General features: G+C 36.4%; 1 protein-coding gene across 8 annotated transcripts in view; it reads right to left on the bottom strand.

Moving 5' to 3' along the window:
* sema4ab (sema domain, immunoglobulin domain (Ig), transmembrane domain (TM) and short cytoplasmic domain, (semaphorin) 4Ab) overlaps window positions 1–13,211 on the bottom strand; it is a 110,508-nt gene that overhangs the window by 63,362 nt on the left and 33,935 nt on the right. For 7 of the 8 annotated variants that reach the window (XM_065293785.2, XM_065293798.1, XM_065293776.1 and 4 more), the window contains 5 exons: window positions 6,591–6,751; window positions 6,425–6,484; window positions 6,054–6,152; window positions 4,677–4,782; window positions 2,872–2,994 (listed from right to left, as the gene is read on the bottom strand). The exons of the other annotated variant lie outside the window; for it this stretch is intronic. In XM_065293785.2, coding sequence (XP_065149857.1) covers window positions 2,872–2,994; window positions 4,677–4,782; window positions 6,054–6,152; window positions 6,425–6,484; window positions 6,591–6,751 — 549 coding nt within the window. The remainder of the gene's footprint in view (window positions 1–2,871; window positions 2,995–4,676; window positions 4,783–6,053; window positions 6,153–6,424; window positions 6,485–6,590; window positions 6,752–13,211) is intronic. 8 annotated transcript variants of the gene reach the window in all.

The following is a 13,211-nucleotide window of genomic DNA, read 5'->3' as shown; positions in this document are numbered from 1 at the left end:
GCCGCTAGGGTGCGTCTAGATTTCTAGGCTAGTAATACCATGCAATTGGAAAAAATTAATTATTATTCCTATCAAGAAACCTGGTAAAGATGCTAAATTGCCTAGTAGTTATAGGCCTATTGCACTTACATCTCAGTTGGGTAAAATCATGGAAAGAATGGTAAATGATAGATTGGTGTTCTTATTAGAATCTAAAGATGTGGTAAAGAATTACCAGAGTGGTTTTAGGAAAGGTAGGGGGCCTATGGACCCAATTGTGCTGCTTGAAGACGTCATAAGAAAGGCTCAAGTAAACAAAGAAACTGTACCAGCCATATTTTTCGATATTGAGAAAGCTTATGATATGATGTGGAAGGAGGGGATTCTTATCAAGTTATATAGGTTGGGAGTAAAGGGGAGAGTGTTCAAGTGGATTAAATCATTTTTATCTAAAAGAAGAATTAGAGTTAAAGTAAATGGAGTTTTGAGTGAGGTATATGAGGTAGAAAATGGTACTCCTCAAGGGAGTATTATTAGTCCATTGTTATTTTCAGTAATGATAAATGACATATTTAAAAATGTAGAAAGAAATATTGGAGTAGCTTTATTTGCAGATGATGGAGCAATGTGGAAAAGGGGGAGAAATGTCTATCACAGTGTGAGTAAGATGCAACAAGCAGTGGATATAGTGCATAAATGGGCAATTGAGTGGGGATTTAGGATATCAGTTGAAAAAACTAAGGTTATTTTCTTTACTGGGAAGAAAATAAATCAGGAGCTAAAGATCCAAATAGCTGGTAAGGAATTGGAAAGAGTAGAGGTTTTTAAATATCTTGGAATGTGGTTTGATAAAAGAATGACATGGGCAATACATATTCAGAAGATGGTGGAAAAATGTAAAAAGGTATTGAATGTAATGAGGTGTTTGCGTGGGGTGGAATGGGGTGCAACTAGCAGTGCTATGCAAACAATTATATTGGACTTATTACATCAGTTTTTGACTATGGGTGTATTGTATATGGATCTGCTGCTAAGACTATTTTAAATAAACTAAACAGAATACAGAATCAAGGTCTAAGATTATATTGGGGAGCTATGAAAACTACTCCAGTGACAGCCATCCAAGTAGAGATGGGGGAGATGCCATAAGACCTTAGAAGGGACCAACTCATTCTGGTGTTCTGGGCAAATCTTAGAGGTCATAGGGAAGACCATTTAAGTCAAGCTACACTGGTAGAGAGTCAAGAGAGACAGAATGGTATGAAAAGCAGTTTTGGGTGGACTGTTAAACAGAAAGCATATGAGATGGAAATAGCCTCATTGGATATAAGTCCTACAGTGGTACTTTCAAGAACTCCTATATGGACTCTTGAAGATCTTTCCATTGATCTTAATCTTTTGGAAGAAGCTCAGAAGGAGGATATAGATAGTAATGTGGTTCAGAGGTATTTAAGAGAAAGATATGGAGATAGAATAATAATTTACACAGATGGGTCAAAAAGGGAGTCAAGAGTGGGGGTGGCGTTTGTTATTCCAAAGTTAAAAATTGCATCCCAAAAAAGAATTAATGATAATTTAGCAGTCTATACAGCAGATTTAGTTGCCATTGTATTGGTGCTTTCTTGGGCTGAAAGCAATAAGCCAAGAAGTTTGGTAATTGCTTCTGACTCAGCATCAGCTTTGATAAGTATTCAGAACATTAATTCACAAACTAGGCAAGACATTGTTATAGAAATTGTCCAAATGGCAAGTAAATTAATTAAAGATGGAGTCAAAGTTGGATGTGTATGGATCCCTGCACATAAAGGAGTAGTAGGGAACGAGTTGGCTGATAAGAATGCCAAAGAAGCAACTGAAATGGAGAATATAAATTTAAGTATTAAATACAGTAAAGCTGAAGTTAAATCAATCATAAAAGGAAAGGTAAAGGAGAAGTGGCAAGTCCTGTGGGATAATGGTCATTCCGGTAGGAAATTATATAATATCCAAAAAAGAGTGGGGGTGAGTAGAAGTACTTGCAGAAATATAAATGAAGAAAATATCATTTCAAGAATGAGATTTGGGCACACAGGATTAAATAGTACATTAGTTTTAATGAAAAAACATGATAAAGGGAGGTGTAGTGTATGTAACACACAGGATACCATAGAACATGCTATTGAGGTATGTACTAAATATAGTAATGAGACGCAGCATTTAATCCATCAGCTAGAAGATGAAGAGATGCCGTTGATAATAAATGAAATATTGCAAAGGAAATCTAGTGATTTATGTTTTAAGTTTTTATTTTTATTTTTTAGAAAAACTGGTTTAATAAGGATAATTTAAGTGTAGGAACAATAGTATTCAGATCCACACTCCATTTCAGAAGGTGGCAGTAATGCAACCAGACGTTGTTTGCCAACTGCCATAGAAGAAGAAGAAGAAGCAGAAGAAGAAGACTTCATGATGGGTAAAAGCAAAGAACTCCCTCAAGATCTTTGTCATTTATTGTTGAAAAGCATTTTGATGGGAATGGTTATAGGCGCATTTCCAGAATGCTGAATGTTCCTGTGAGCACTGTGGGGGCCATTATATGGAAATGGAAAGAGCATTACTTCACAATAAACCGGACACGATCAAGTGCTCCACGTAAGATCCCTGTCCGAGGAGTCCAAAGAATAATCAGGAGAGTTATCCAAGAGCCAAGAACCACTCGGGCAGGTAACTTGCATCAGCAGGTACTGTTGTTTAAAGAAAACTATAAGCAATGCACTGAACCGCCATGGCATCCATGCACGCTTACCATTTTGTTTCTTATACGAAACTTCAAAATGCGCATAAAAACATTGTGATGAAACCCCAGCTATTGAAGAGTAAATACTACATTAATACTGTTAAAGCATTTCTTGCCTTCCAGCCACCCAGGCGTATCATCTAGTTTCAGATCAACATGGCTTCCTTCACTCAAGTGTCGTGAGATGACCGGTCTATTGCCCATGTAATCTGCCATAGTTCCTGTATACAGTTCCCCATCTGAAACATACCAAGAAAATATTATGGTAAAATTTATCATGTAAAAATAAAACAGCAACACTTTTTACCAGCTTTTATAATTTCAGTACCTATAAGCCAGGGGTCTCCAACACGTCGCAATTGCAGGTAGCTCGCTCGTGGGTTTATTTATTTTCTGTGGTTATGGCGGAATTTGGATGTCTGGTTTGTGTTACAAGCCCCTGTGGTGGTAAAGACTGGGTGCGTGTTTGACGTTGCGTTGAGCTGTGTAGACCGGCGTATTACAGCAGTAATTTAACTCTTTCACCGCCAGCGTTTTAAAAAAAAGTTGCCAGCCAGCGCCAGCGTTTTTCATGATTTTCACCAAAGTTTAATGCCTTCCAGAAAATTTTCTTCTTTAAATATATAAACATACAATACAACAAAAGAAAGAACAGACCCTCTGCTTTCAAAAAAAAAACGTTTCATCCTACCTTCAGTGGTTCTTTTGTAATCAGCTTTTGAATATGGGTAGGTTTCTGCAAAAACACCACATTTTGAGATAATTCAATTTTTGTGACGGACTTTTCATAGAGATCCCATTCAGAGCGATCTTTAAAACAGACAAGGACATGCAGCCGCTTGCCATAGGGCAATTCTTCCGGGTTTAAAAAGTTGCGGAAGGGCGCTACCTGGTGGATAATAGCGGTATTGCGGAAAGACGGAAAATCTCGTCATTGGCGGGGAAGCCTTTTTCTCTTAATTGACGAGATATCTCGTCAATGGCGGTGAAAGAGTTAACATGTATGATTAAAAAACAAACAGATAAAGTCTGCGCACCCGCACCGTGGCAACCGCCATTCCACGCATCGCTGTGAAGACGAACACATCTCGGGTCGAGGCACTATGGTTAAAAAGAATGCCGTGATTTTCAGTTTCACTTTAGGTCGTCGTCGCAATTCAATGGGTTATCACCTCATATTTAAACATCAAATGTCAAGAGATACCAGAGAGCCATACGAGCATTACATCTTGACTAAGAACAGGTGACAGGACGACATGACACAGCTAATGTTAATCGCTAAAATGACAGCAAAAGACTTAATATTATGAAGCTTGTGCTTTGACTGGATGTGTTTAAAAGCATGCTGATGGTGCCGTCTACAACAGGAGTTAAACTTTCTGTCCAGTACATAACTTAGTTTAAGTCTTGCATTTTGTACAGATGCACGTTGCATAATACATTTATGTTGTATCAAGGCTTAATATTTTTTTTTATCAAGGCTTAATATTATGTAGAGTGCATCATATAGAAAGCGCATCAGTTTGTGTTTATTAACCGTTTAGTTTCACTTCATCACGCAGGTTTTACTGTTAGAGGTTTCTGTTAAAAAACATTTTTTTTTTATTAATAGTATCTAGTATGTGTTCATTTCTTTGTCAAATTTTCTTCAAAATTAAGTTTTATATATGATGTATTTACAGCTGCCCTTTCTTGCCTGACTGTAACCTTACTTTTATGTTCATATCGTAATATGCGCATAAACAATGCGCAAACGCTCCCTGCCCATAGAATATCATTCAAAAAAGGCAACTGCCATAAACGCGTTTGGTGTGATTGGCCCCTTATCCTCCCCTGAGAGGAACCTTCCCTTCTCTTACATGCAGTGATTTCTTCTGAACAAGCATAACATGTTGTTGACAGACTATGGATGGATTCTTACCCACAGTGATGGCTGTGTTCCTCTGGTAAGGGTTGTAAGGACAGCGGCCTCTGCCTTCTTCTGGCTTACCACTGGGGCCTGTAGCCACCGAGAATGTATTTGAATTCTGTATGGGGCGATAACACACAGCACATGAAACACACTGTGATTAAAACTTGTCAGGACCAGGTTGACTGGATTTATGTGCCAAATTAAATTCTTTCAAATTAATGCAAGGAGGTTTATAGCATGCAAATGCTTCCTGGCACATGAACACACATAGATCATCTCTTCCGCTTTCAATCAGGAAAGCACAAACTCTGGAAACAGTATTGACTACTTAGTTAGCATGACAGCATACAGAATGGTCAACGTGTGTGAAAGACATAAATACATGTTTTCATTCAAAAAGTATTTAACATTAAAGCATCTAAGCAAGACAAAAACTAAATATCTTTTAAAAGTAAATAGCAATAAAGCATGTGATATAAAACTGAAAACATAAAGGTCTTACAAAACGTTATCCCTATATGTAAAAACCATAGGATTATTTACTAAAAAATGGTTTACTCAACCTTAAGTCATTCCAACACATTTGCTGTCTTTTTAACATAAAAACACCATACGAGTACTAAATATTACATTAAGGCCTCTAATAGCTCCAACAATTACAAAAATAAATGAATTAAAATACTTAAATAAATGAAACCAAACACCTTGTAATCACTCTTCATTTTGCTTACATGATGGAATCTCGCAAGATATTTTGGCAATACAAGTTTATTTTGGCTAGAAGTGGGTTACTCATAGCCAGACTATATCAGGTCTATAGTTAACCTAGACGGTAAAATGATGTCTGCTGCTTCCTGTGTTATACTTCTTGATAATTTGAGTCATATGATAACTTCATGATGAACACACAGACTAAAATGTCCCCTTTACAAAACTATGAAATCTAATGGTGATCAGATTCTTGCAAAAAAGATTCTTGTAACTGCTATAAGAAAAATACACCAGGCCATTTTTGTAAGATGGGACATACTGTATGAGTGATATACAATATTGTATGATAAATTGATGTTGGTTGTGTAGTTCATTTTAAGTGCTTAACAGCTATTAACAATATAAAATGTTTATATATGGGAAAACTGTGTCCACAGTAGACAATACTATAATTTATTATATTTTTATTCATAAAGGAGTAAAAAATGAAAAAAAAAAAAATTAAGTAAAATATTTCCTCACATCCCGATACGTGTATCGGTGATAGGACGATCTCACTATGGGGCATATCGCCCAAAACTATTCTACAGGATAAAGTCATGTAGGTTTGGACAACATGAGGGTAGTAAAAAAAATCCTGTGAAAAATGTAAGTGAGAAGATGAGTGTCTCTTACGATGTAGATGCAGCGAGGATTGAAGGCAAACGTTCCACAGGCGTACATGTGTGTGGAGTTCAGCACTTGCAAAACCCTCACGAAGTTGTGACAATCGGCCTGTGGTGAACAAGCCAATGTTACTATCACTGTACACCACATTCAGTTTAATTTTCATCTTCTCGCAATGTGCATTTTGCCATACAGCTATACAGATATGTTTGCATGGTACAAGGGAAATATATTTTTATATTTGAGGTGTGAAATGATAATTATTACATAGCCAGTACTGAGAAACAAAACAGCCGGTTACACTTTTAGATACATGTGAATCATGTTTCTAAACCTGATTCCTCTTTTTAAGACTCAATCTTTTTATCACGTTCACTTACCTCCAGGTTGCCTTTTATTAAACATTCATTTAGATCAAAATTCGGGGGTGACCAGTCGATCTAAAAGTTTGAGTAGAAACAAAAAAAAAAAACGGAGGTCATATTCTGCATAATGTTATAATGAAATGAGAATTATCTCAATAATCTGATAATAAATTGCATTAACCTTCTCCTTCATTGTCATAGTACCAGCTTGACTGACATCTATGGACATTACAGCATCTCGCGCTCCAACAAATAAGGTGCCTTCATCGTTGCTAAGCAACAGTGTGGTGCTGTTGGAAACATCGGGGCTTGAAAAGACAGCGAGAGAACGACCCGGACTACCTGTGACACAGCACAAATAATAAACTGTTATTAAACAAATGCATTCAAATTATGTCACCCTGCCTGTGAAAACCACCAAGCTACAGTATTTTATTTATGATTTACTATTTTCTACAGACTCATGCTACATAATGTAAAGAACATTTTGTAAAAATATTATCTTAATATCTTTAAAATCGACTGAATATTATGATTTTAGTCATAATAATGATTGAAATCAATGTGAAATCAGTGAGTAAAATCAAACTTTGATGCTCTTAGCTTTGGATTTCACAGGCAGGGTCACATGCAAGCAACCTTTTCATTACTGTGGCATTTTTGCCTTGTGATTTTCCTATTGAACTTGATCATGTAAAATATTATGACAGGTGTCAGACTTGACTTTATGTCAAACTACTGCTGTTTTTAGCACGTATGCATTATAAACAAAAACAGAGGTTTTCAAACATGTCCTGGAAAACTTCTAGTACTGCACATTTTGTATGTTTTCCATTTGTGAAACACCTCATTCAGTTACCTTACACACCCAGGCCGTTTCTATATATGCGTTCTTGTTTGTACTTGTGTTCTTGTGGACTTGTGAAACGTCATCAGTCGTGGCCCAAGTACTGTTTCAATTCCAAGTTCGCATCAAGCCAAGTCCACATAACATCCCCGGATGTGTCCTTCATCTTCCCATTTTATCGAGGATGCATCAGGAGGAGACTTGTGTGAAATTATGACAGCCAAGTTTCCCAGAATGCATTTCGGATTTTCCCAGAATGCTTAAAACCTTCACAATTTTCGAAATATTACTCTTTCTGTGTCATAAAATGTAACTTTAAAAGCTGTTTAGTTGATAATACAGATGAATAAACTTCAAATCTGTGGTCAGTTAGTAAAGATAGCACCTTTATTAAAAGTTTCCCCGACGACTTTTGGATATGCGAGTTCCAGGTGATCAGCGGGTGGTAATATTGGTTAGACTGAATGACGAAATCAATTAATCTGTGGTTTCATTTGCAATATTACCGGACTCGCGTCCTCAGGAGTTTCTTCTTCTGAGTCTGAACTTGCAAGTCCGAATTACGAAAGACGCAAGTCTAAACTTTCCTGCCACTGTCCTGCCAACCCTAATCAAACACACCTGAAAATCCCAATCAAAGGCTTCAATATGACTTGTAAATTACATCCAGGTGTGTTTGATTAGGGTTGGAGCTAAACTTGGCAGGACAGTGGCCCTCCAGGACCAGGAATGCCCACCCCTGGCGTACTTGGTATTGAGAAACGGTCCTAGTTCAGGTCTCTCTTGATGAGCTGAATATTTAAATCAGTCGTGTCTGATGAGGGAGACATGCAAATACATGTGCAGTACTAGGGGTCCTCAGGAACAGGTTTAAAAACCCCTGCCCTAAACCATGTAACTTCAGTAAAAAAGAAAGGCAATAATGAAGAACAGCAGGTGGCAGTCAAACCACAACAGCAACATTGAGTGCTTATTATTAACAGAAACAACAACAGTTCCCACTATAAAGAACGGGGCAGGCAGATGTGTTTGTATGAAAATAAGTCATTGGAGCTTGTGTTGAAAGGAATTGTTTATAAAACAAACAAAACAGCTACATCTAGGTCCAAAAAAATTTAGCACGTAACCACATTCTGTGACCACTTAATTAAGAAAAACTCTTTAATACCCAGAATGGCCTAAATTCTTCATGGCATTGATTCAAGTACTGAAAAAACATCCTTTAGTGAATTTGTCCCATGCAGACATGATTTTCTTAAACTAGATTTTGCATATTTTTTATAGTGTGGTGAATGATTTAACGGGATCTACATTGACATGATCTACAACATGCTGATCTCTTTTAATGTAACATAAGTCTAGTCACTTGCAAAGCATGATTGTGACCCTGATTGTGCAAACCAAGACAAAGTAATTCTTAGATTTATAAAATCATCATAAAGGGAATTCAGTGAACATATAACCTACATTTCTTTAATATTGATTGCGTAAGGTCATGTCAAAGACTGAAATCAAAGTTAGACGAATGGTTGAAATCAAACGTTGATGCTTCTAATCTCAAAATTTGATTTTGAGACTTTAGCAGACAGACATAGCAGACTTTTTCACAGACAGGATGCTTGATTTGAGCGAGCTGTTAGCGTGAATTCATGTGAAAGTGGTTTAACAAGCTGATCTGTCTCTGAAGTCCAATCTAAAAAACAATCAGGAGGTGCAAACCACAGAAGACATACAGCCCGAAATTTAATATAGCCTACTGTAGAGTAGACTTTGTAAATCTACTTTTCTAATATCTTGCATGAATACATTTTCTAAATTTTTATTGTGCATCACACATCCAATAAGTCCCTTTTTGTTGTGCGGACTGAGCCCTTAACCTAAAATATTTTTAACTAAACAACACATTTATACAAAGAATTTATTTACGTGTCCTAAAGTAAATGTATGATAATGTATGATTTTATTATAAATAGTAAACTATTCTTACTGTAGTAAAACCATAGTTATTTTTTGTAAGGGCCAAGCTCATGCACCTGACTTATGAACTAAACTTGTTAGTTTGTTGTCGTCTTATTTCGTAAATTCTTGTTGTGTACCACTGCACTCTTATGATTTTCATACGAACTCACTTGCATCGTGTATGCACGGCATAAAGGAGAATTTTTGTATCATGGTCACAAAGCAGAGATGCTGACGAGATATATCATCAAAACAGTGGAAACCTTTAAAAATACCGGGGTTTCTTTAGGCAAAGTTCAGTCATATCAACCATTTTACTTTTAAAGTAAATCTCAACTCAAAATCAAAATCAACCTACGCAAGCACAGAGGAATGAAGCGCATCTCCACCAAATGTACAAGAAGCTTAATTTTAAACCATGTAAAGAACTTACAGTAAGGACTTCCTGTCCATTTTCATAGCCAAGTGACTTCATGCATACTCTACGCTTTCGATGTATATAATTAGAAGCGAAATGTCGGAGTGATTTTTTAAGACTTGAGGTGAACTCTTATCCGGTGAAGTCTGTCTGTATTTTTGTGTAAATGTGGTTGGTCTTGCTCAGAGCAAATAACTGGTTGATGTAATATGAACTGTGCCCTCAAACCCCCCCCCCCCCCAAGAAGTCTGTCTGGACCTAATCGAGTTTAGCTTAGACTGGTTCAGTTCACTTCAGTTCAAGCAAAGACTAAAATCTAAAAAAGGTGCTGTAGATGTTTGAAGACACCCACAGCAAGTTCAGCTTTTTTTCTGTATTGTATGCCACTGATCTCTTCTTTGTCTTAAAACGGTCTTCAGCGACACACATCTAAGCGTCATGTCACGACACTGATGTTGAGGGTGGGGTGACATCTCATGACCTTAAAAATGAATGCTTTATGGTTTCCTATTTGTGAATTGACCTTTCGTCTACACAGTTCGTGTGGGTTTTGGACGCTTTCGCAGTAACTGGGTGAAAAGTTGAAACGCATGGTTTTATAAGCTAAATAAAAGCAGGTAACCAAATGTGCAATTTCATTGTAGCAAGTTAAAGAATCTGAATATTTGCAACGTGAAATTAAATTATATTTAAGGAACTCAAGAGGGTACTATTTTTACCCTCATTTACATGCTCAGATAAAACAGCTGCATGCAAAATATTAAACAGTGCAACATGTACGATTATTAAAATGTTTCTTGATTAACTGATATTTTAAGCAAAACAGTAACTTTTGAGCTGTAAGTGCTTATATTTTGAACAGTACAATAAGCTTAATACAGCTGCTGTTTATCTGACCACATTAGACTTCACACAGTGTTAGACTTATATATAGACTAAATACATACATCTTCGCTTGTAATGATGAACATGCAACCTTTAGAATTAGCTGCTATAGGCCATGATATTCTTAGGAAGTGAAACTGTGGTTTAGATACCTAAGGTGCTAACAAGTGTCATATCTAAAAAGATGTATGTGTGAAACCTAAGCTACATCTTTAAACAGAGATGTGCAAAATTAATATGATGCTTTTATTTCTCTACCTGTATCTGGTACTTCATCTTTTAAACAGGATACGGCAATAAAAACACCTCTGTTCAGAACAGAAAATGCATTGTTCATTTTTCTAACAATTTAAAACTTATTATTGTCAATATTTAAATATCATAAAATCAAAAATGTGTGTTTAAAATGTTTACAAGTTAAGTGTTAAATTAACATGTTAAGTTACAAAAAAAAAACAATACCATAAAATATTCTTTCTAGATGATTATTATATGGTCCTCGACCGGCTTCCAAACTTTAAATGACTATGTTGTATAATAGCAAGTAGTGTTAAAGAGACAGATGCCAGAAATGTGCATCCACCAAAATACATCCAAATTTTTTAGATCAGCAGGCTGTGGGAGCAGGATGGGGGTTGAGGATGTGATGTGTTACCCAATAAAACTATTCAATATCTCTAAAATTCCTGCTAATGCTTTTAGAAACACCGGCTCTCTAGGCCTTCACAAAGCGTTTGGGAAATTGACAGTGAGGACAGTGAGGTATTAAAAAAGCTTTATTACTCTATGACTCAACATGGTTCAGACGCAATTGCACTTCTGATTTGCCATAAATGCTTTGAGGGAAATTTACAGGTTCGTGCACAAAAGCCAATTAAAATAATCTGCCACTGGACGTGTTGATAAGAACACACTGTACGGTAGCGACGTCAGCATGAGCTTTCTTTTCTCCCACGTCAGTAATGTTTCACAGTACATCACTGACATCGCATGGCCTGTGTGATGTTAACTTCAGTCAGGCCAACACAAAAACATTACAGAGATATGCAGATTTCCACAGCATTGAAAATTGTACATATTCTTTATTCGCTGTAAAAAACGGTGTTATATAGCACCAAAAGTGGTTCTTTGCTCGTAATCATAGAAGAACCATTTTTAGTGCCATATAGCACCGGTGAAGCACCAGTGAAGCACCTGTGTAGAACCATATAGTGCTATGTAGAACCATATGTGGTGCAATATGGCCCCTATTTGGTTCTACACAGGTGCTTCACCGGTGCTATATGGCACTAAAAATGGTTCTTCTATGATTACGAGCAAAGAACCACTTTTGGTGCTATATAGCACCGTTTGTTTTTAGAGTGTATATTTATTTTGAATTACATTCTGAGCCGAATAAGAGGAAAGGAAGAGGAATTTAAGAAGTGCTTGTCTTCTCAGAAACGCGTTATGGTGATGTCATTATAGTTTTCCTTTAAATAAAAACTACAGTAACAAATGCAAAGTTCAGATGCAAACCCTTTGAATCTGACATGTTTTTTTTGTAAGTGAAAATAACAGCTTCTTGATGGCATGGTGACAAAAACACTACTAATGCAACTCTTCCTCTTCTCCGTAGAAAAGCAACAAGCTCACAGACTTTTTTGAAGTCTGAATATTGTCATCATATACCTGGGAAATAGAGGGCTGTAGCCAAAACCAGCTTTTTTTTTTTTACAAATGTCACTATAGTCATTTCACAAATTTGACTTTGGCTTTTTTGGCAAAAGCCACTCCAGATGAGTCAGAATCTAAACCGCACATTAGGGAGTACTTAGAGGACTTTGCTGAAAAGTCAATGTATAGTGGATTCTGCTAACATGGCGATCAACAGTGATTGCTACTGACTATATAAGCACTGTTAGTTTTATCTTTATTAAACTACTGTAGCCAAATACCACACTGGCTTTACCACACTGGTCATACAAAACACAAAACCATGTTTAACGTGCCTGAGCATCTGAGTAAACACTACATTAAAAAGCCCTTATCAAAAGTAATTTACACTGATCACACAAACGCCAACAAATACCAACATTTAAAGTTTGCTGGTGGCATTAAAAAGAAGTTTGCAAGCATTTCTCAGATAAGAGAATTAGCATTTGGCTGGATTAGGGGAATAGAATATACAGTTTATACAGTATAAAATGAATTGCATCTATGGAATTGGTAAACCACATATGCCAACATGTGTGTGTGTGTGTGTCTGTGTATAAATTTCAAGAGTAACTAGTAACTCGCTACTTGAGTATTCTTTTCATTGCATACTTTTTTACTTTTACTCAAGTACATTTTAAAAATCATGACTTTTACTTCTACTTAAGTAATTATTTCTTTAGTTACTTGTACTTTTACTTGAGTAGTTTTGGCTACTCTCCCCACCTCTGGTAACTTTACAGATGTTGCTTATGTTCAAACCGCAACAATACACACTAATTGAAGTTTAAAAAGTGAAATCATCATCAAGGACCCCTTTAAAAGGATTTGAAGGAAAGGTATTTGATGAACATATAATACGTGCAAAGAGCATTTGGATATCATCAATACATTTTTGACGAAGGTTGCATTTAGCGGCTTTTGCATCTCAGTTCGTCATACAGACAGCTTTCCTCGTTGTGAAGCCTGTAAAGAATGTAGACCTAACAGTCAACATG

This window comes from Paramisgurnus dabryanus, chromosome 19 (assembly GCF_030506205.2).
Source record: "Paramisgurnus dabryanus chromosome 19, PD_genome_1.1, whole genome shotgun sequence".
Lineage (NCBI taxonomy): Eukaryota > Metazoa > Chordata > Actinopteri > Cypriniformes > Cobitidae > Paramisgurnus > Paramisgurnus dabryanus.
This window is presented reverse-complemented; position numbering and strand designations above follow the sequence as displayed.